Raw genomic sequence first — 24,582 nt, forward strand, 5'->3', positions numbered from 1 at the left:
GTTGGATAGAAAAAAACATACATGTTCCATTAAAAAAAAAAAGTAACTTTGAATTGGAAGTCATATTGATTTAAGTTTTTGGATTGTGCATACCATTGTGTGTGCCACTGACATAGGTATATGCCTGTGCAAGTAGATTTTTCACATCTTGTTTCATTACGAAAATATTTGAGGTCACAGAGTTAGGTGAGACACCATATGTATGTGTATGTATGTATGTATGTATGTATGTATGTATGTATGTATGTATGGTTGTTTCCAATCTCTGATAACGAATTTGAATGACATGTGCGTCAGGAGTCACATGACAGCTCAATTGTGGCACGAGGTGACAGACCAGTAGGAGTGATTTCATAGTCAGAGTGCACGGCGACTCACAGCAGAAATTCCCAAGAAAATCGAGCCTTTTTGGGAGGGGTACATAACAACCGTTTCCGATGCCAAGTGCAGTTAAGTGAAAATAAAAGAAGCCTGCAATAAACGATGTTTCGTTATTTACAAGAAAGGCATCTTCTGTGTACTTAATAAGATTGGTAAAGCTCGAATGGAATTAATTTGTATCATCTCGTGGGGTGCGGCGACTTGTGACGGGGGGGGGTGGATTTGATTGCTTTTTCCACTCTGGAATTAACACCATCCGAGGTTTGCCAGTCTTATTAGGTAGGCTACACACAAGATGCCTTTCTTGGAAATAACAAAACCACGTGTTTTGCAGGCTCCTATGATTTTCACGTAACTGTACTTGGCATCGGAAAGGGTTGTTATGTACCCCTCCCAAAAAGGCTCGACTTTCTTGGGCGTTGCTACTGTGATACATCGTGCACTCTGATTATGAAACCACTCACTACTGGTCTGTCACCTCTCGCCGCAATTCAGCTGTCGGTGTGATTCCTGATGCACATGACGTCATTCAAATTCGTTATCAGAGATCGGAAACAACTCTGTGTGTGTGAAAATACATCATTCGTCCACTTTAATATTACAATGTCTCGAAATTATTACTCTGATTTCAGAATGTTATTGCTTTCCACTGATGTCACTGATTTCTAATTTCCTTTTGCAAGTGAGATGGTGCACTCTCACGGTCTTACTAATAAAAACTCTATATACAGACGTTTAACTGTCTTATACAATGAGCAGCTCATTTATACGTCGTGTGTAAATTCCTTACTAATAATCACTACATGCGCCGCGTATAACAGTACAACTGTTACACAGCTACGTCATAGTTTCGTAATTACTTCGTTACGAAAGATAATAGAATATCTGAGGTTCTCTATAGCATCCGGTAGAGCGCTCTAGTGTGGCGTGTTAAGTATCGATATTACAACTGGCTCTAATCGATTACCACACTATATTTTGGTCAAAGAGTACAAGCTACAGTAATATTATTCTAATAATTCTGTGTTCTTTGGTTTGTTCTTTTTTTTTTCAAAGGCATATTGGTTCCGTTAAGTGCAATGTTAATTGAAAAATGAGTTCTATTCAGTCAATACTTAACATAACACAATAAAACATGTTATAATAACATTTACACAGATTTTAAAAACAAACGTTTTCGCCAATTTTGATTGGCATCTTCAGGTCGTGTAGGTCGAATGGAACATGTTATAAAAAGTGAACACTTGGTATATGACGTTAAAAACCAAAGTTACAACTGTAATATCATTTAAAAACAGAGAATAGAGGCTTTTTGCTATATTCTATTCTCTGTTTTTAAATGATATTACAGTTGTAACTTCGGTTTTTAACGTCATATACCAAGTGTTCACGTTTTATAACATGTTCCATTCGACCTACACGACCTGAAGATGCCAATCAAAATTGGCGAAAACGTTTGTTTTTAAAATCTGTGTAAATGTTATTATAACATGTTTTATTGTGTTTATGTTAAGTATTTACTGAATAGAACTCATTTTTCAATTTGTTCTTCTTTGGTTACCATCATCATAAAATGACAGTCGATACGAACAGCTGTTAGAGGGGCGGCCATTTTTTCTCTATATACAACGCTTAAACAAGGGGTTTCGTGTATATAACTACTGCAAAGCAATTCCCATTGTATAGTTACAGGCTGTTTATACGTCCATCGCTTCTGCATGGTTTATTAGTAAAGTTTTCTGTCTCAACTCTGCATAAGTCTAGTATAGTTTATTAGTAAGACTGTTATGATAGCTGTGTGCTTCAGTTCCCAATTCTGCCGCTAGGAGTGCTGTAGCTACTGCACATGTGAAATGGCCGCGTTACAGGAACAGGCACAGTGTGTATTGTACAGATTTCACTAAAGGATCCCTGCAATTCTAGTAATGTAACTGCTTTATGTTCCAGTTCAAGAAGGCAGAATGGGCCAAGACTGTGATCAGCTACACGACCGATAAAGCAACGCGCCTACCCATCTTGGACGTGGCGGTGCGCGACGTTGGAACCGAGGACCAGAGTTTCTGGATAGAGATCGGTCCTGTGTGCTACACGTAGTCTATTTCTCCTACGCCAAATCGATGAGGGAATCTGCCATTTTGAACTGTGATTACCTCTGCATTAAATTCTAAACAAAAAAAAGAAGATAATGGTTTCGTGTTACAACTTTAGAGAGCTCGGTTTAACTGCGTGAAGGACAAAGCAAATTGACATTTATAAAGAGATATGGATTTCTTGCTGCCATATTTTGAGAGCTCACCTTAACTAAGTGAAGGATAGTATAAGTCGCCGTGAAAGACAACTCACATGGACACGGAAACAAATGAAGTACGCACGCCGTGACTTCATTCTTGTAGATTTTACATTATGTATACAGTAGACGATAATTAGGCCTAAGTGAGAAAACATTAAAGGTAATAATATGTATAATACAATTAAAATTAAAAGTAGTAAAAATTATTTCACTACAGACTGAAGAAGGAGCGTTCAAACCCAGTCTGACGCAAATTATATTTAGCTGGTAAAATACTATTAAAATGTAACTGCACGCATTTTCTAAGAAGGGTTTAATATCTTACTACAAGCACTGTACTTGTTAGCATACCATTAATATGTAAACACTTGTAGTTGCTACGATACGGATAAGAGTGACTTCCTATGGCATGGGGTGTCTTTAGCTTTAATGTGCCTACAGTAGCCTACATTTAAGAGGCAAGTTTCCTTAGGCCTTCTTATCGATCAAAACACATTCACTTGTATTTCGTTTCCTTCATCGGTCCGAGTGAACTATGCCAGTTAACATGACAGAAAAGAAATAGAGTTACTTCATACAAGGTGAACGTTTTCTGTTTCCAACAGGCTTCTGAGATACGGAGCAAAGTAGAGGTGTCCTGCTTTCCAACTGCAGTTACTTACATTAAAATTGCATTTTGCAGTCACGTGGTACGCCTTAATAGGCTGACTAGGAGTACATACCTCACAAAAAATCATGTGTCTTCTTTCTGTGTTGTTAAATTACAAGTGTTTTGCTAACCTACGAAATATCTACAACGAAATTTGTCATTTACAGCATGAAAAGAACATTTTAAGAATGTAACTCTGATGTCTTCCTAAGTGTGGGAGTTGCCGAATATTGGACAAAACATTTTCATTATACACACAAAATTTCATTATGACACTATTTTTACCACAATTATTTATTGTTTAGCTAAACTTCCGAATACATTTGAAAAAAAAAATCTCTTTTTTGAAATTTTGTGCAATCTGTCATCAACTAAAATTTGTGGAAGTCACAGCTTCTAAAAGTATCTGTATATTCCCAGATCATATATATATATACATATATATATATATATAAAACAGATTGCTCATCCCTATGTTAAAATCGGTAGCATTTTGAAGAGAACAACCGCCAGGATCCCCACCCGTCCACCGTAAACGAACACGAGATGGCAGTACAGTCGCTAATGCAAGTCAAATGGGAGTTATGACGTAACTCCTTATGTAATAGCTAGATGGCAGCATAGTAAACAGGACAAAAGTTGTTACCGTCACAGCCTATAAGGCCGAGCAATCCGGTTATATATGATCTAAGGTATATTGTAGCACGTATTAGGCCTATAATGAAATGAAAACTGAAATGTTATTTCGGCCCCATCTTGACTCGCATTACTAAATATATCATAGTTATTCATGCAGAAATATTGAATTTTGCAGATTTAAGCCTACTGTATGTTACTACTATGATCTCAGGAAGTGTGAAGTCTAAAAATTATACCGGTACATTAAAGTAATCGAAGATTTTCTGCCAACAGCATATCTCTACATCGTTGCCATATGAACCAAAAAGCTTCTGAACACACACAATCACATGATTTATAGATTCAAACTGTTTTATATGTTGTTAGATGCTAAAGAAACTATGTCGATTGGAGTTACGTGTAAACATATTTTAGGCAACTTTTCGGCTTGTTTTTAAGGAATGTCACAATTCTTACATTTACTTGTTATAAAAATGTATAATTTTGTTACACAAATCATAGTAAGTACCACGAATTGAAAGAAATATGTGATTCAATATTCAAGCATATTACAACTATTTGAATGTCCAGCAATTTAAAGAAGCTGATTGGTTCACGAGGTCAAGCGATTGTGTATGCGTCATCTTGTCTGATGACCACGTTAGTTATGACAATGCCTATAAGGTTCAAGAAAATTGTACCACTCTGTAAATTAAAAATCCCTATTTTTGTAATCGTGTTAATTTGTTAATATATGCATAATAATTAAGAATACTATGAATTAAAATTAAACACGTTAAGAAAACTATATTCTTTTACTGAACAATATTGAACAATTTTGCACAATTTTGTGAGAAATTGTTGGGTTTTTGCATTGTATTACAACTCTAGAAACATTCAACTTGCAGAAACCAAAGAATTTCCCACCACATTGAGTATCGAGAAAGTCTTAAATCATTCTGATAATATAAGTCAAAAGAAGTTAACATTCTCCTATCACAACTAGACATAAGCCTAAAAATTTTTCAATAACGTATTTATCTACGGGTTAATGGAAAGCTATCGGACTCACAAAGAAGGTGATGAAAATTCATTCAAAACCAACAAAAAGAGATAGGCTATTTGATATTTCTATGGTATCAGATTTCCTCGAACTTCATTTGTTCTTTCAATGGATAATACAACAATGGACGATCTTGAAATGGCGGCAGGCCTGAGCTAAATTTCTTACTACAAGCTTGGAAGTCCCGAGTTCCTTGAGTCAATCAGGTTTGGTTCGCACGCTAAGGACCGATTCAGGACCCGCGTGAAGTACTTTGTATTTATTACTGAGTAGTTTTTAAGTGTGTAATATTAAGGGCAGGATTACTAACTACATACGTCACAATATAACAGCTGAAAAACCTCAATTCTTTCCTAACCGAACACACCACTGCCATCTGTTAAAAACACTCATAACAATGACCAATGCTCTGTACGAGTGTATTTATATATAAGCATTTTTATAAAATGAAAATTTTTATACAGTTTTGTACGTTTTTACATCCGAAATAAGTGGGATAGTGTGTTTATATTGTACTGTGAAATAGTGAATAAAATTTACGTTAAAATAAAATATTACTGTGGTCTTATTATTTATTTCTATAGATCATACTTGGGCATCGTGCCTCACTTGAGAATTTTTGCCTCACTAACCTTCACAGAGCTTATTGCTCTGAGTGACATCATCTTCACAGTCCCCCTTCCTCCCTCACGTAGCTCCTAGGCGTGGGCAGATTCTATATCAGTTTCATAAGCAATATCAGTGGTGGCATAATGGCATTATCAAAGCAGTGTGTTCGCGTTAGAAAACGATTATTTCATGAGAAATGGGAGGAAGAGTTTTTTTGCTGTTTAGAAGGGGAGAACATACGATGTATGTTATGCTCGAAAATCCTATTAGGCATTAATAAATTTAATATACAACGACATTACTCCTTATGTCATAAAGAACATGCTGAATTAGAAGGTAAGACAAATTAAATGTTATTTTTTCGTACTATTCCGAAGAAAATTTATGATCTTAACATTTGCATAGTATACTAAATACGACATTATACCTTAAACACGCTGCATTAAAAGGTACGAGGAATTAAATATTGTTTGTACGTATTATTTCCAAAAGAAATTTATTAAAAAATATCAAATTTGCGTAGAAAACGAAATATGATTTTCTGAAATTATTTTAGGTCGAGAACGTGCAAATCTATTAAGTAATCTTGATAAACGCCAGAATATTCAAGAAAATAAACGTAGACAACGTGATGGAATATTATTGGCTAGTTACGCAATTTCTCGCCTGTGATTTAAATCAATTCAGCGACGGAGAAACAGTAAAGAGGTTTATGATTAAAGCTGCCGAATTAATTTGCCAAATTGAATAAAAGTTTTCGAGAGTCTCACGTTAACCAAGCGCTTTCCTAATAATTCGCCACTGACCGCCTTAGCGATTACGATAAGGTGACGCAGGTCACAGCAGTTTATATTTCCCATCCTACTCTGCAGTCTCCTTTCCTAGTAAACAAACTATTTCAAGTCGAGTGCCTCACGTAACAGAAAATTGTGCCCATGTATGCTATAGATACAACATTTATGATGCAAATGTGAATCAAGGAAAGTAAGCAAGAGTGCCGAATTTTTAGCCAAATGGCTCAGTGATAATACACTGGATTCACATTCTGGAGATACCACGTTGAAATCCCGTGGTTGGTGAATTTGTTTGAAGTTTTTAAAGATTTCCTCCATCATAAATCAACATGAAAATTAGTTACTTACAAGCCAAATGCTACATTCGTTCCCAATTCCAATACAAAGTTACAGACTTCGCAATATCTGATGGTGAACATGTCTCATATTGACCATTCTGGATGGCAAACATGAAAAGGAAATTCAATATACTGTACCATTCCCAACAGACAATCGCCGTATGACTTCGAAGTTAAAGAGACTACAAATGAATCAGGGATTGCGGAAACAGCACATGTCACTATTTGTGGCGAAATGAGTTTATTCGAGTTTCATGGACTGTTGATAAAGGGCTAACATTCCATGCAGAAACCACATAGCATAGCCGTCTCACATTTGGAGACCTGTCAAATCCTGGAAGCGCGCAGAAATAACTCATGTCAAAGACATAGGCTATGCCCACACATTGGTTCCGATTCCAGACGGCAGACATCTACGACACAAGGATACAAAAACTGATCCCACTGAATAACAAATGTCTCAATTCTGGTGGTGAATACGTTGAAAAATAACTTAACAATTGCTATATCTGTTCCAATAAAACTTTCCATGAAATTTTGTTCTCTTTCTGTAAACTGCCCCAGGCAAACTTATTTTTTACGGCCTTCGTAATTGTGCTCGAGTGGCCAAAATTTGTGTAAGCACTTCTTTTTACATTATTAAAATGATGTAAGAGAAAAGATTAATTATTTTATCTGCCTCCATGAGAGTGTTTGCTTGTAAGTAGAAAGGAGAATACCACATTTACCTTCTTCATTGGCATATCCAGACAAAATCGTGCCAATTCAAAGGGAGATGCTTGATGATATACGCAAACTAATGCGTTACATACCAAATGAATATCAAGAATTTTACAATAATATTCTTCAGTGGCCTATTGTGGAAAAATAAGTTCATTTATATGTTCAACTTATGTATTAAGTACACAGTAGGTCTATGCATATATTATATCCCTAATCTGACAAATAAACTTTAGTTGAACTGAAATTATTATACTACAATTTTGATTCCTTGCAGAAACAGCACATGTCAAGCTAATATATATTGATTTATTCCATTAACAATTCATTAGCTTCCAATAAATTTGGCATAAAACGACACATCTATTAGGCTTCTGTCTGAAGAAGCCAGTACTATAACCAATGATGTGGTCTACCACCAGTAATACCGTTTTTTGTGTCTACTGAAAAATTTAGCTTTCATGACATGTGCTGTTTCTGCAATCCCCGATTCAAATAAAATCTAAATTAAAAAGGGTTGCCCATTACCATCACATTTTCTAATGTCCACAAAAATTAACTGTCCAGTGTAAGGAGAATTAAAAGAACGGAATCCTAATTCAAAACAAGATAGAAAATAAAATGTTTCTGTTTGAAGTTTAAAAACTAAATTAGAGTAGCAAATTCTGAAGATAAATATTGTAATTATATCATATCGTTGTTGCTTAATCAACTGTCCGAAGACAGATTTGAATCTCATAACCAGACTTCGCTCCTGGGCACAGAAACGCATGAAGTTCAGAACGCACGGAGATAGTGTTGTGTTGGTCGAGTGGAGTGGGAGCGGTTACTTCGTGTCTCAACATGTAAACAGTCCGTCACAGTACGGCACAAAATATATTTCACCCTGTACAGATGCAGTATATACAGTACATTCCTAGTGTAGACAATAAATGTCTACCATTAAAGTATTAACGTGAGTTGTAACCTTCAATCAGGTGTCCCTACGCCGAAGCCTGTTACACGTACCGCAGCCAAGCAGCAATACACACAACGGTAATGCACATTACGGACCCACCTGTCCTGTTGCAGTCGGGTGATTGCACACGGGTCATGACGTCATTTATACTCCGTGTACTCTAAACCTCATACTGGTTACTCTGTGTCCCTAGGCCGAAGTCTGCTCACAACTGACACAATAACTGTAGGGTTGCCAACCGTCCCGTATTTCTCGGGACAGTACCGATTTCGACCATTGCATCTCGCGTCCCGAAATAATTTGCACAGGCATCAAAATGTCCCAATTTCATGGCATATTTGACATTTACAGCTGATTTTCGTTCTTATAATATTGTTGGATTTAGTCTACATAGATTGGAAGATATTCCCACACAGTCTCATACAGACATGCTTCCAATATGTGACTGGAGAAATGACTCTAGTATGCATGTTCGAGACACAAATTTAATTCTCGTTGATGTGTCAACAGAGTGACGGGTGCAATGATGATAATACACAAGTTAGAGCAGGTTTGATTAGAGCCTATAAAATACTTACTGAATCATCTATGCTCTGTGCTCATCTTATGTACTTTGACTTTAGTTTGGCGCCATTCAGTATTATCTCCACTTTGTTCCACTTGATGCGTCATTCATTTAGGCGGAAAAGTGGAAAAAAGAACAATTTATTCGACCACTTCTACGATAGATATAGATATCAACGAGGACAACAACAAAGACTTGTAAGATACCGTAGTCCATCAAGTTTGATAAGACATATCGCAATCTCTCAAGTGTGATAAGATCTGATAGCTCTAGTGATAAATCACGTAAACGTCTCTGTGTTTTTCCGAGAAGAGTGGCTGAAATCTTTTGTGTAGGTAGTTCGGGTTTGTTCAGGTTACGTTAAGTTAGGATAGTTTATATTAGGTTGGTTCCTATTGTCCAACGAGTTAACATTTCTTTCATAAGGAATTTATGCTGTTTTTCAACTTGTTTTTTGGTCATTTTGGTAAATTTTTATATATATATTTTTTTTACATATGAAATAAGCTGCTTCTGTTAAAATATTTATATATAGTTATAAAAGTACTACTGTTGAATATGTTGGTTATAGGTGGAAATAATTAGTGCAATAAAATTGTCAGTAACCTAGAGCCAGGGAAAAAAAATATTATACATCAATCCTCTGTACCTAAAAGTAAAGTATTTTACTCCCTTCACACATTAATTTAGGGTTAATAAAGAATTTTATTAAAGGCATGAATCATAAAACTGGAGTATTTAAATATATTTCCTGCTATTAATGACTCGAAATAAAAGAGGGAGTTTTCAATGGACCACGAATTAGAGAAGTAATGAAGGAAAATCACTTCGAATCTTTGTTGGAAGGAAAAGAAAAAGCTGCCTGGATTGCATTCAAGGAGGTTGTATTAAATTTTCTGGGTAATTGTAGAGGCGAGAACTATGAAGAACTAGTGCAAAATTTACTGTTGGCGTATGAAATTATGGGTTGTACCATGTCCCTAAATAGTAATATGCGTTACAGGAGCGGTATGTTGAAGTTTTCATGTTCGAGGAAAAGTTTGAAAAAGCGAAACGTAGTTGAGCTTTTTTAATTTCCGAGAATTGAAAGAAAACATACCGCTCGTGTATCGTACATTATTTTGTGCGAAGATCGTTTATTACATACCTGAAAGGAATTTCTAATTAGTTGCAATGAAATCTCCATCTTGGTTTCTGTTCAATGACGGCAAATTTGCAAAACAAAAATATCTATCTTCAACATTGTTGCTTTAAAATGTTTTCTGTGTTTCCTATACTCCAGCAGGCCGTGATATACGTCTGTCTTTTTTTTCGCGCAGTCTATGATGAGTCTGGAATATTGTTGATTTTTTCACGGCTTCCTTAATGTTACTTGCATCACGAATGCAGTAACTTTAATAGAGTTGTAGAGTTTACTTCATTTTTGCAAATATTTAAAAACAATAATTAACAGTGCAATGTAGGTGAAATTACAGTGGTAAGTTTCCAATTTATAATTATTACTATATCGAACGTCTCTAAAAATAATATGTTAAAAGCCTAAAGCAGTAAAATCAATATGTCACTTAAGCGGTAAGAAGAGGGAAATTGTTATGTGTGTTAGGTTGGGAATACTGAATGGGGAATTTTAGACTCTCCGCGGATTGGTTTTGTGCGGAAACCAAGCAAATACGCACGATCTCGTACAAAATTCATTTCCTTCAGTTCCATCTTGACTTTTCCCCCAAGAATTGTGACGAGTTCAGTGATGAACATGGTGAGCGCTTTCATCAAGAAATTTCAAGTAAGCCTATGGAAAAAAAATATATATCAAATGCAGTGAAGTACCAATATGCTAGCAGAGTATTGTTGAACTTTATCTCGTGATTTATCTGATGCTTAGTATGAAAGAAAATGCAGAAAAGAAAGCTGTAATCTTCTGAACAGTGGATATTTAATCTTACTGTCATTATATAAAGCAGTATTTTGAACAGATATAAATTCGAAAATTTCTCAAAATCCGTAACCAACAACTGTTTTTATTGTCATATTCGTATTCGGGAGGCTCAAATTATATAGGAAACATGTATCACATGCCCAGCGCAAAAAAGAAAAAAAAAAACAAGTTAAAATTTGTTACGCAGTGTAATATATCATATTATAATACAATAAAGGAATTCGGCTTGGAAATATCCCTGCCAAAACAAGAGTAGACTTAATACTACTCGTATTTGTAACAAGATCAAAAGGAAGAAACACTGCACTCAATAGCTCAAGCCAATGACATTCATTTAAATATGCAGAGTAATCTGTCATTAATATATGAAAAATAACATTGATCATAAAACCATATTTTTTAGATATCTACTTGTAATATTATAAGCAATATAACATTCTATTTGGTAGTCACAAATAAAATGTTTACAATACACTGAAAGTGACAGTGTCTTCATTGTTAATCGACAGTGAACTCTGGACTTAAGATAAAAATAGACAAAGTACGGTCGAAAAGAAATTCTTTCGAAAGCAAGAGGTGACACAAGGTGGCACCACATAATGAATGTATATTAATTGTATAGTAGTGGTAAAAAAAAAAAACCAGACCGACCCTTGTAGCTGATTTCAGATCCTTGTTCACTCCAGAGCACGATAGACTGGTAACTAAGACTTTCGTGGTTCGAATCCTGCCTGGGAAGAACTTTTTTTTTTGTTCCTTATTCAAATTTATTCCAAATACTTTTCGATTGCAGCGATATGTTACTACTTAATCAACTTATTATTCCCAGAACATGAATTTTACCAGCAATCGAAAAGAATTGAGAATACATTTGAACAAGGAACAAAAAAAGTTTCCTTCCAAAGCAGGATTCGAACCACGAAGGTCTTAGTTACCAGTCTATCGTGCTCTGGAGTGAACAAGGCTCTGAAATCAGCTACAAGGGTCGGTCCGGTTTTTTTTTGCCACTACTGTACAGTTGTAAAGGAGGAGCCGCGATTAAGGTATTGAGCTACAAGCCAGGAAGATTTGGTCGAAGTTTCTTTCCACTGACGTAATACTTCCGACCGCACTTTGACCTTGGGGTTTAGTCAGCGTCTAACAGAAGTGAGCAAAAGTGGCGGGCACAATGGTAATGCTGCTAACGCCGAATATTAACCCAGATAAAACTGACGTCCTATATATAGGACCCGGACGTTTTATTTTTTTAACATTGCTGTGTAAGATTTTCATAGTCGGCAATCATGATACCATAATCCTTATGTGTTATAAATTGCCTCCAATTTTTTTTCTTATATTTAGTCTGTCATAGTCAATGTTATTATCATATTTGTGTGAAACGTCCGGTGTCCTATATGTAGGACGTCAGTCTTATCTGGGTTAAAAAAAATCTGGGAAGAATTTGGTGTATCAAATCTAGAACAAATTTATAAACAAACATTGCTGATTTACTTCCATAAAAACCACAATCAATTTAAATTTGATCCTCACGAATACCATAAGAGACAAAATTACAGTTTCTTTCTAAATACTCCGAAATGCCACACAACTGCTGGATTAAAACACAGCAGATTTTTGGACCCAAATATATAATGAATTAATTAGAGCTTACCTTGAGCCAAGTACACTTAACACACACAGATTTAAGAAACAAATCATATTAATTATTTAATTGTTTAAGCTAATTGAGTTAAAAATTGATAATCTAATATTTATGTACTTTTGTATTTTCTATTTCTATATAGACCCTATTATTACATGCTGTATGTATTTTACCACTTATTAATGTTATTGTGCTCAATGAACTCTCTTACTTTTGTGATATATTTTGTATAACTGATCTGAACTGCGCCCGAGCACGAGCTTCTGCTCTTTCGGGCTGCAATCCCTAATGTAGCTCAAGTGTAAAGTATTTAAATATATATATATATATATATATATATATATATATAATCAATTGCATTTGTACGTGGACCAAATCTGTTATTTACTTATTTGACTATATTTGGTCATTTAAGTAATAGACGTATTGGTATACTCGACCAATCACATCATATGAAACTCCATTGTCGCCAATATATAAAAATCTAAATACTTCTATTTTTTTAACAATACTTTATATTTTCTGTTGATGAAATATGAATCAGCAAGCTTATAATAATCTATTTTAGTACAAAATATAAACACATGTATCGATAGTGGTAAAACTACAGCGACTTTAGCTCTGGTCCTTAGCGATTTTTGTAAATTGTCGTTGGCGATATTGCATAACCAATAATGCGTATTTGTAAATTCTTTAGCTGATTTTGTGAAGTACGTCAAACTTTACAAATTGATAAGATAACATTGTGAAACACAGTTTACAAGCATTTGTAATCTTTTACTTGTTGTTTGTAAGGACTGTGAAACGGGTCCCAGATTGTAATCGAGATACGTCACCCGATTAAACAGCTGAGACACGGCATCATGTCATCGCAGTCGTAGCAAAAGAGCTGGAGCGAGCAGAAGTGAGAAACTGCAAGGTGTGTGCAGGAAATTGACAACGGTTCGTTGTAATCAGTTGTTCGTCCTGATAAGCCAATACATAGACTGGTGAGCGACCCATACTAATAAAACATTTGGTTAAATTGTAATTTTCATTCTTGAGGTACAGTCACACGTCGCAACGTTCGCAGCATTGCGGGGGGGGGGGACTGCGCAACTCTCGTACTGCGACGTGTGAACAGGGTTGCCAGATAAGGGAATCGAAACCGTCGTATTAATTTATGAAAATTGTCGTACTTCAGCATAAAATTGTCGTACATTTCTCAATTTCTTAATGAATTTCTAGTCCACCGCTGTGTAGTAATGGTTAGCATGTCTGACTGTAAAACGAGCGGGCCCGAGTTCAAATCCTGGATGAGACGAGTTAGCTGGTTGATGTTGTTTCCGGGTTTTCCCTCAGCCCATTAAAAGAGAAAATGCTGGGTAATTTTCGGAGCTGGAGTCATTTCGCTGGCATTATCACTTTCATGTTATTGCGCAGTTGATAAAAAATCGGAAAATAAACTTATATAACCTGTTTGTCGAACGAACAAGGCAGTTAATATTAAGCTTGTATTACTTTGATATAACCGCGCCTATATATATATATATATATATATATATATATATATATATATATATCTACCAGTAAATTTCAGTTCGAATTTAAAATGCTACTAATTATTGTCCACATCCACAATGACATTCAGCATTGAAACAAATCACCACCCATTTCTTCATCATCAACACTGTCGTCGCCGTAAAGCGTGCTTGTCCCTTGGTTAGAAACAACTTTGTTATAGCCTATTTAAAGTCAGCAGAAATTTGATCTTTGACCGGCGCGGCGGCAGATAGGACTATTCTAGTATCAATAAATGCGGCGGCTGAAAATTACATCAAAATAATTCGTCTACAGCATACATGGGCATAATTTTCGGTTACGTGAGGCACTCGATTTGAAATAGTTTGTTTACTAGGAGAGGAGACTGCAGAGTAGGATGGGAAATATAAACTGCTGTGACCTGCGTCACCTTATCGTAATTGCTAAGGCCGTCAGTGGCGAATTGTTAGGAAAGCGCTTGGTTGACGTGAGAGACTCGAAAACTTTTATTCAATTTGGCAAATTAATTCGGCAGCTTTAATCATAAACCTCTTTACTATTGTTCCATCATTGAATTGATTTAAATCACAGGAGAGAAATTGCGTAACTAGCCTATAATATTCCATCACCTTGTCTACGTTTATTTTCTTGAATATTCTGGCGTTTATCAAGATTACTTAATAGATTTGCACGTTCTCGACCTAAAATAATTTCAGAAAATCATATTTCGTTTTCTACGCACATTTGATATTATTTTATATAAATTTCTTTTGGAAATAATACGTACAGACAACATTTAACTCCTCGTACCTTTTAATGCAGAGTGTTTAAGGTATAATGTCGTATTTAGTATACTATGCAAATGTTAAGATCATAAATTTTCTTCGGAATAGTAAGAAAACTAACATTTAATTTGTCTTACCTTCTAATTCAGCATGTTCTTTATCACATAAGGAGTAATGTCGTTGTATATTAAATTTATTAATGCCTAATAGGATTTTCGAGCATTAACATACATCGTATGTTCTCCCCTTCTAAACAGCAAAAAAACTCTTCCTCCCATTTCTCATTAAATAATCGTTTTCTAACGCGTACACACTGCTTTGATAACGTTATTATGCCACCACTGATATTGCTTATGAAACTGATATAGAACCTACCCACGCCTAGGAGCTACGTGAGGGAGTAACGGGGACTGCGAAGATGATTTCACTCAGAGCGATGAGCTCTGTGAAGGTCAGTGAGGCATTATTTCTCAAGTGAGGCACGATGCCCATCTCTGGTCTACAGTCGACTCAAACCCGGCATCTCTATAATGTCGGCGCGTTAATGTTACTGAGGTACTATTTCATTAATAAAAGACTTCCTTTGTCGAACAAACAACGAAGTTAATAAAATTAAACCTGTATTACTTTGATTTAACCGCGCCGTATACTTGAAACCTATATAGAGCTCAAGATGACAAATTATTATGACTTACATGGCAAGCATACTTACCAGATCGATTTTCAAAGCATCCCCCCCTTAAAAGCATGTTTTTTTTTTTTTTTCGATATTAGTCCAGGACATAATAAATGAAGAAAACTTGTCAAAGGGACGAATTAACATAAGTTTTATTTTAAACCAATATTGTAAGTTGCCAATTATTTTTCCCTTCAGTAAATAGTCGTACAAAATTGCGTACGACAAAGAGTACGGTCGTACCTCGTGCAATTAGTCGAAATAGTCGTACGTATGGCAACCCTGCGTTCCAACCACGATCACTACTCTATCCCCCTCCCCTTGAACATTCAAGTAGGAGGTGGAGGTGGATCGACGCATGCGCACCAAAATAGCTAAAGTTTTTGATACACCGGTAACGATGTTACAAAATATATACAGAGGAAACAATAGCTAAATTTTAATTCTGTCGGATAACAATATAAAAAGGCAAGCATACCGTAACACTGTACATATCAGCCAAAAACTCAACCAGAGGTAATCGGTTCCATTAATGGATAGCTATTATTATTATTATTATTATTATTATTATTATTATTATTATTATTATTATTAGTCTATGGCGAGTCCTTGGCAGCAACCCCTTTGATTAGATTACCCCCCTTTGATTTGATTACCTGGTTGGGTTTTTCCGAGGTTTTCCCCAACCAAAAGGCAAATGCCGGGTAATATTTTGGTGAATCCTCGGACCTCACCTCATCTCACTTCATCTCACTACATCTTGCCAAAATATTGTAAAAAAATTTCACAAAATTGTAAAAATTGTAGAAAATTACTAAATTGTAAAACTACAAAAATTTGTAAAAAATTGTAATTGTAATATTGTAAAATTCTGACTTGTTCCACATCTTAAAGCTTCATTGCTCATGTCCACACCTGTGGAGTAACGGTTAGCGCGTCTGGCCGCGAAACCAGGTGGCCCGGGTTCGATTCCCGGTCGGGGCATGTTACCTGGTTGAGGTTTTTTCCGGGGTTTTCCCTCAACCCAATATGAGCAAATATTGGGTAACTTTCGGTGCTGGACCTCGGAATAATTTCACCGGCATTATCACCTTCATCTCATTCAGACGCTAAATAACCTAAGCTGTTGATAAAGCGTCGTAAAATAACCTAGTAAAAAAAATTCATTGCTCATGTAAGATCTATGGAATAAAATGAATGAATGAATGAATGAATGAATGAATGAATGAATGAATGAATTGGTAGTTGTGACGAAGGTTATATCACAACGCAGCATAAAGTAGCCTATACGTAGTACAAATTGAATTATTTCTTTTACAGAAGAACAATGGGTGACGGTGGTGACGGTGGTGATGGAGGTGATAGTGGTGGACATCACGGCGGTTGGCATCACAGTGGTGGGGGTCACAGTGGCTGGGGCACTTCGCATGATACCAGCAGTGGACATACGTATCATAATCATAGCAGCACTACTCATCATGATCGCCCCTCGGGGCATGCGCATCATGACAAAAGCAGTGGACATACGCATCATGATCGCCCCTCGGGACATACGCATCATGACAAAAGCAGTGGACATACGCATCACAATGATAGCAGCACTACGCATCACGATCGCCCCTCGGGGCATACGCATCATGACAAAAGCAGTGGACATACGCATCACAATGATAGCAGCACTACGCATCACGATCGCCCCTCGGGGCATACGCATCATGACAAAAGCAGTGGACATACGCATCACAATGATAGCAGCACTACGCATCACGATCGCCCCTCGGGGCATACGCATCATGACAAAAGCAGTGGACATACGCATCACAATGATAGCAGCACTACGCATCATGAAAGCAGCAATGATCCCAGTTCTGATGCCACGTGTGGCGATGACAAGAATGATCCCGGTGGTGACGACACGTGTGGCGATGACAACAAAGATCCCGGTGGTGACGACACGTGTGGCGATGACAACAATGATCCCGGTGGTGACGACACGTGTGACGATGACAACGATTGGAGCAAAAGCCATGTGTCCAGCAACACTCCTAAGAAGAAGAATGACAAAGAAAAGAAAAAGAAAAAGAAACGAAAACAGCAGAAACATCAGTGTGTCCTCACATGAACACAGTATACTGGGTGTTCATTTCAAAGTGTGTCATGACGTCACTGTTGGTGAGTCAGCGATTTGAAGCGAGTTTCAGCTTTTATGTCACAGAAGTTGCCTATTAATCAAGGCGTTCAATCTGAACTTGAGAACGCGTACGATATAACTTGAACGTCGTAGCAACAGATGGCGGCCTGTACGGTCAGTGTGCTACCATAACCTCTTTCGAACTGTGTTTTGCGCGGGCAAGTTGTACGCAGGGTATTTGTTATCATCGGTTGCGTACGGCAACATTCCACAACACAAATCAAATGCTCCGTGTCCATGTTGACCGTCGAAGTTAATGTCAACAAATACTGTACGTAAGTAATAGTCTTAACCTTCTCCCCATATCCCGACAGTAAGGAAAAAACTCACCTCAGTACGTGTTTCCAAACAGTTCACATTCCTGCCACTACCGGCGTTACGGTACGTATCAGTAAGTACTCTTCTGAATGAATGCCGTACTTGCTAGGCAACTTCTCTGGCACATAGGTAATACACCTCTGCGGAAATGTAGGAAGATTGAATTCTCTAGGCTCATCGGCTAGCCACATGACGACATACAGCGAGCCATGACACACTTTGAACTGAACACGCAGTAGTGATGTGTGGCTGTTAAGAGAGGTTAAATGTTCGTTTTGTTAACTGAAGTTATCGCAACATGGATTTACAGAGAATATATTCTTCTACTGAAAGATATCACAAAATGTAATACATATAGCGTCTTGCTTTTTCGGGTGTGACCCAGTTACATTGTATTTATACAATAAATTGTAATATGTAGGCTATTTTACTATGAGATTGGTAATCAATTACGAGTTTTGAAGAATATTCATATACGAGTATTGCAATAATGTTGTAAAATATTTGTTATTGTATGTAATTTTTGCTTGCAATAAAATCTTTGTAAAATCTTTGTAATCATAAACCAGAGCAGATTTCTCTGATTGAGATTTTATTTCCTGGAGGAGCAATAACTGCTTTCTTCAAGGCATCTGGATCAATTGGGGGCCTCTTAACTCCAGACTTAGTTCGTGACATTATCTTAAAATAAAATAAAAACAAAAACCGATAGTAACTTATCGTGTACCTTGGAACATGTTCCATGGTACAAGATGTTTTTTGTTCAAAGGTACAAGAGGGTGCACGTTTAAACAAATATGGCTGCCATAACTAGAGATTCGAATAAATCTTGGAAATTAAAATACGTTATTACTCACCAGATGATAGGGAACACACTGTACTTGATTGATAATAACAAATACAATCTGGTTTTGTGTTGGAAAACATACATCAATGAACGAAATGTTTAAATTTGGTATTAAAAAATGGTTTTATCCACAGAACTCACACTTTGCAATAAATCAAACCGAAACTACTACCAGAGCTACTTAAAGGTTTTCTCTACAATCTACTTCAGTTTGAGTTCTCTAGGTAGCAGGAAAAATTGAAAAACAAAAAATGTTCAAAGGTACACTATGCTGAAGGTACAACAGTCTCCCCTATGATATGATATTATATGGCATGATGTGATATGATATGATATGATATGATATGATATGATATGATATGATATGATATGATATGATATGATATGATATGATATGATATATGATAATTATGATATGATATGATGATTTTATTCTTTTATGAACAAAAAAAAAAAAAAAACACACGAAGGTTCTGTTTTGTTACTGAAGTGATCACAAAATTCTGTATACGAAATGTCCGTTTCATTATTGGAAGAACTCACTTAATTTCATGTACGAAGTATCTGTTGTATTGTTCAAAGCAGAGAGCTGCAGAATAGCGCTTAGAACCGGTTTATATTCGACCGGTCGCAGAACAACCGGCGAGGTTGAGCATCCAACCGAATATTCGACTTTCAAGCGGTTGCGCCTTATTTGCTGGTTAGACAGAACCACAGATATATAGGATGAACACCAAGTACACTTCACCATAGAGGAACTCTGATGACATTTTCTAACTACACAAATGGAGTAAGTTAACAATTGAAGGAAATTTACTTCTTCTAATTAAAAAAGTGTTAGATTGAAATATGATTATAATTGATTGGACACTTTGGTACATTTGTCTTCGTAACTAATATATGAATCAACTAATGGACACCGATAACAACAAAGGAAATAAGTCTAATACATAGATGAAATCTGATATGTAAACAAATACTAGAATAAAATACATTGCAATTGCACAATAGAACAGCAATAATTACACACGTACTATTATAACGTTCATACTTTAAACTCAAAATGCATAGGCTACTCTGAAAGGGTACTTGTTAATATAGCCTATGTCTTTTAATTATTGCAAGTCAATATATTACTATTTCACTAATAAATCATTTTTAAGGAGATAAAGAGTCATTAACAAAAATAGAAGCACTCTCAAACTCTAAAGATTGTAGCTTCATGATGAGTGCTCTTGCAGTACCTGGATTGCTGAATGAATGAATGAATGAATGAATGAATGAATGAATGAATGAATGAATGAATGAATGAATGAATGAATGAATGAATGAATGAATGAATGAATGAATCAATCAATCAATCAATCAATGAATCAATGAATCAATGAATCAATGAATCAATGAATCAATCAATGGGAAGGGAGGAGGAAATATCAATTGAAAGGTACACGATGATAATCGCGTCCTTGCAACGATTCTTGGAACTCCTGGATGGCTCAATATGAGGTGTTCCGTAAAAGAAGGGCGAACCCGCCAAATATACCTGTAGAGATAATCGATGTTCAAAGTATTTTATCTGTAAACGAGATAAGGGCGAAGCCTCCAAGGACATGTCTGTAAATAATGATAATTACTTTGTACACTGAAAAACAAATACCTTTTTTGAAAATTGCAATTGTCCAATTTAATATTACAACTTAATAGTGATCAGATCATAGATGACATTATGAATTCATCAATATTATGGGAATAATAATTTGAAAACAGTATATTAGAAAAAACAAAGGGCGTAGAATGAACTCAATAGTGGCAGACATTAATAACAATATAATAATAATAATAATAATAATAATAAATAAAACACTTAATCTCACTGTGATGTGATATTATTGAAAGTATCTGAAATTATTAATAAACAAAAATAAGTAGATGTCTGTCATGTTATTACCCTTGCTATCAAAAGTGGTCTCATCATGAAGATGTTCCTCTGAGTCGGTCACTGTTAGTTGCACGTTTTGTTTGCTGATCACGTCATCCAGAAACGTTCTGTGGCACATAGATAAGGAGAGTTTTCAGATCCTTTACTTTATCAGAAGTGAGCTTTATTGGAGTGACATACCTCTTTGGCAAAACCAGCTGAGAGAGGTCGGCCTGTTCTTAATGCGACATCTGTTCACATCAACACTGGTTACGAGCTTAGAAACATAGGCATTCTGGAAGTCATAATCGTCCAACTCCCAGAAATTGCGAAATACAGGTTGTATTTTCTCCATACCTAACGGGTTGAAGCATCCACAAGTACATGGCGGACCTATACCGCGAGCTTGCACATGTCGAGATGTTTTCGTACTAATGTACGAATCACCTTTGTTCCTTTTAATCTTTGTTTGTGCGTTTATCCATTTTTCGACATGCCTCTGACGTTTCCTACAATAACCAGATATGCCTGGTTGATTATCACTGTCACTATTACTCATACTAAGCTATTGCAATGTCCATAAATTCACGGTTGTACTCGTTTGTGTGGTTACAACAACAATAAGACAATGATTGGCGCGCGCCTTCAGGCGGAGTGGCGTATTCGCCCTTCTCGTACGGAGTAATATGAATATTATGAACCTGTCACAGGCTACGCAGTTTCTCCAACCTTACAAGCAGTGATAATTTCGATGTAGTAAGGGAGAACCCGCTAACGTCTGCCAGGCTTAAGTTGCAGATATGAGTCTTAATATTCGGAGGAGTAAAAAACATAAAATTCGATCCTTGGCGGGCTCGCCCTCCTCTTACGGAACGCCTCATATCCAGAGCCGTACACCCGAGAAAGACTCGGACATTCGTTAAACCGAACTTGGGATCACTCCGCAAGACAGAAGAGCTTCGCATACTGTCTATAGCGCCAGGCGTTCAGTAGCAATATATTATTTCTATTTTTCGTAACCGGTTGTGCACGACTCTACTTCAAAGACACCAGTAAGAGATCGCAAGGTAGGGACTAGTGTCGTGAAATGTTCGAACATGAGAGGGAATATCAAGATACTACGAACTTCTCCCTACTCCATAGGCATCCCAACAGTACGTGGAAGTGAAGCATGTAAACTAAAATAACCGAGTCCATTGAAAACCGGTAAGAGACCTTATGTCCGGTTTATGTTTGCCGAGTCTTTGTAGAACTGAAGCTACCTTTGCGTTTGTTCAATCTTTTCCCTTCCTTACATAGGTATGTTCGGTGCCTTTCTCCTTAGTTCCTCCTCTCCCTGCGCCTTTACGCTTTAGCTGCATAAGGATATCAAGCACATATTTGTGAAGTTACGCATAGTAGTGAGTATAGGTAATTTTTATTGTTATTAATATGACTACATATTCACATAAACGTATAAATAAATCAAACAAAATATATTTATATTACGATGTACCGAAGTACATATGATATTTCCACTTCTTCATCATATGACGCATAATTTCTGCATGGAAATATCATATATACTTCGGTATATCATAATATATGATATGTGAAAAATAATCACTTAATATGATTTAAGACGGCGCTTATTCCGTTGGATCCCGGCCGCTTAGTCACTCGTAAGAGTACACCTCTGCACACTGTGTGTACATTGTACCACTGTCACGCATCTGTAACGCAGTGCATGAGGGTTGGCCACTAGAAGGAACCTAACTTAAACTGAGAGGATTCTGTCCGGCATCGGAATGGGAATCCGGTGTGGCTTAGTGGATAGAGCGTCAGCACGTAGAGCTGAAAACCCGGGTTCAAATCCCGGTGCCAGAGAGAATTGTTCTCCGTTCCACTCTTTCTTCATTAAAATACATTTAGAAAATGCATATGTTCAAAGTATCGACTAGTATGTGCAAAGTTCAAACATGAGAGAGAAAACCAAAACATTACAAACTTCGTCTTATTCCATATGATAAACCTAATCGCTATGTGCTCAAATCCTTAAGCGATTTAAAATAGTGTCCTGCAATGTTCGAACATGAGAGAGGCAACCAAGATATTACAAACTTCGTCTTATTTTATATGAAAAACTAATCGCAAGATATGTGCTCAAATCCTTAAGCGGTTTAAAATAGTGTCCTGCAATGTTCGAACATGAGAGAGGCAACCAAGATATTACAAACTTCGTCTTATTTTATATGAAAAACTGATCGCAAGATATGTGCTCAAATCCTTAAGCGGTTTAAAATAGTGTCCTGCAATGTTCGAACATGAGAGAGGCAACCAAGATATTACAAACTTCGTCTTATTTTATATGAAAAACTAATCGCAAGATATGTGCTCAAATCCTTAAGCGGTTTAAAATAGTGTCCTGCAATGTTCGAACATGAGAGAGGCAACCAAGATATTACAAACTTCGTCTTATTTTATATGAAAAACTAATCGCAAGATATGTGCTCAAATCCTTAAGCGGTTTAAAATAGTGTCCTGCAATGCTCGAACATGAGAGAGGCAACCAAGATATTACAAACTTCGTCTTATTTTATATGAAAAACTAATCGCAAGATATGTGCTCAAATCCTTAAGCGGTTTAAAATAGTGTCCTGCAATGTTCGAACATGAGAGAGGCAACCAAGATATTACAAACTTCGTCTTATTTTATATGAAAAACTAATCGCAAGATATGTGCTCAAATCCTTAAGCGGTTTAAAATAGTGTTCTGCAATGTTCGAACATGAGAGACGCAACCAAGATATTACAAACTTCGTCTTATTTTATATGAAATACTAATCGCAAGGTCTATGCTAAAACATGAAGGGTTGGGAGTAGAGGACAGCGAATATTTTTATAACAAAGTGGAACAAACACGACAGACCTTCTGCAGAGTCGAATGTCGAACTTCGTCATAGTCGACTAACTTGAATCGAACATAGTGCCTGTAATACTTCCATCATCCCTATAGTCACACAAATATTGTTACCGAGAAACTGTGATTTATTTGAATATTATGTGAAGTATGTAATTAGAGCTATTTTCTTTCGGTAATTGGTATAGTAAGAACTGTAATGTATTTTAAAACATAATGTAATGTACCTATGTGTACGTATGTTTCTGTCGAAGTTTAATCATATTTTTTGTAACAAAAATTACCTGTCCTTACATCTAAATTAAACTTCACAAGATTTGTTCTAAAATCCTTACTCAGCTAAAAGGATAATGGCACCACATAATTTAAATTAATATTGGTAATTAATTAATAATTATTGTACAGTTTAAAGGGGGCGCCGCGATAGCGTCGCGGTTAAGGCACAGTCTACTATATACAGTCGCGAAGCTTGAGGTGTTCTTTTGCAAATCTCGTGATAAAGCGCTCCAAGCGGTTAGCAACTAGAAACAATAGACTGTCCATGGTCGACTTTGGACTGTGTCGTATTTCTATCGAGTGCTAGCTCGTATTTCACATTGATGCTTGTGAAATGTTCGTTATTGGTTACAATGAAAATGTTAATGGATAAAATATAATAATTGGAATAATAATATGGGACAAGGAGGAGACGTTTGTAGTGCTATAAATTGTAGCAACAGTAAGAGAAAGAGGCCAGAGTTATCCTTTTTCCGATTTCCGAAAGATTCAGAAAGGTTCCTGGGTTTCCACAAGAATGCTGTGCAAAAACAAAATTGTTAATTTGAAGTTCTTTGTGACTGTTAGAATAAATTATATCCTTAAATT

The 24,582-nt window shown here is 36.3% G+C and overlaps 2 protein-coding genes across 5 annotated transcripts in view; both read left to right on the forward strand.

The window, feature by feature from the left end:
• The window catches only part of LOC138705281 (collagen alpha-1(II) chain-like), a 105,615-nt gene extending 100,062 nt beyond the window's left edge, over nucleotides 1-5,553 (forward strand). For all 3 annotated transcript variants that reach the window (XM_069834138.1, XM_069834130.1, XM_069834149.1), the window contains one exon: nucleotides 2,329-5,553. In XM_069834138.1, coding sequence (XP_069690239.1) covers nucleotides 2,329-2,475 — 147 coding nt within the window. In that variant the 3' untranslated portion in view covers nucleotides 2,476-5,553. The remainder of the gene's footprint in view (nucleotides 1-2,328) is intronic.
• A 7,781-nt stretch (nucleotides 5,554-13,334) lies between these two features.
• On the forward strand, nucleotides 13,335-18,619 carry LOC138705300 (uncharacterized). Of its 2 annotated transcripts, none has more exons than XM_069834151.1 (2): nucleotides 13,335-13,482; nucleotides 16,866-18,619. In XM_069834151.1, exon 2 carries the CDS (start codon nucleotides 16,898-16,900, stop codon nucleotides 17,732-17,734), a length of 837 nt encoding a protein of 278 aa, XP_069690252.1. In that variant the 5' UTR covers nucleotides 13,335-13,482; nucleotides 16,866-16,897; the 3' UTR covers nucleotides 17,735-18,619. The 2 variants fall into 2 exon arrangements, with proteins under 2 accessions (XP_069690252.1, XP_069690251.1); XM_069834150.1 differs by having other exon boundaries at nucleotides 13,395-13,552.
• The last annotated feature ends 5,963 nt before the right edge of the window (nucleotides 18,620-24,582 follow it).

Source organism: Periplaneta americana, chromosome 1 (assembly GCF_040183065.1).
Source record: "Periplaneta americana isolate PAMFEO1 chromosome 1, P.americana_PAMFEO1_priV1, whole genome shotgun sequence".
NCBI classification, from domain to species: Eukaryota; Metazoa; Arthropoda; class Insecta; order Blattodea; family Blattidae; genus Periplaneta; species Periplaneta americana.

What these genes read in the sequence shown, in the direction of transcription:
- LOC138705300 (XM_069834151.1), top strand. Translation starts at nt 16,898, where the DNA reads ATGGAGGTGATAGTGGTGGACATCACGGCGGTTGGCATCACAGTGGTG.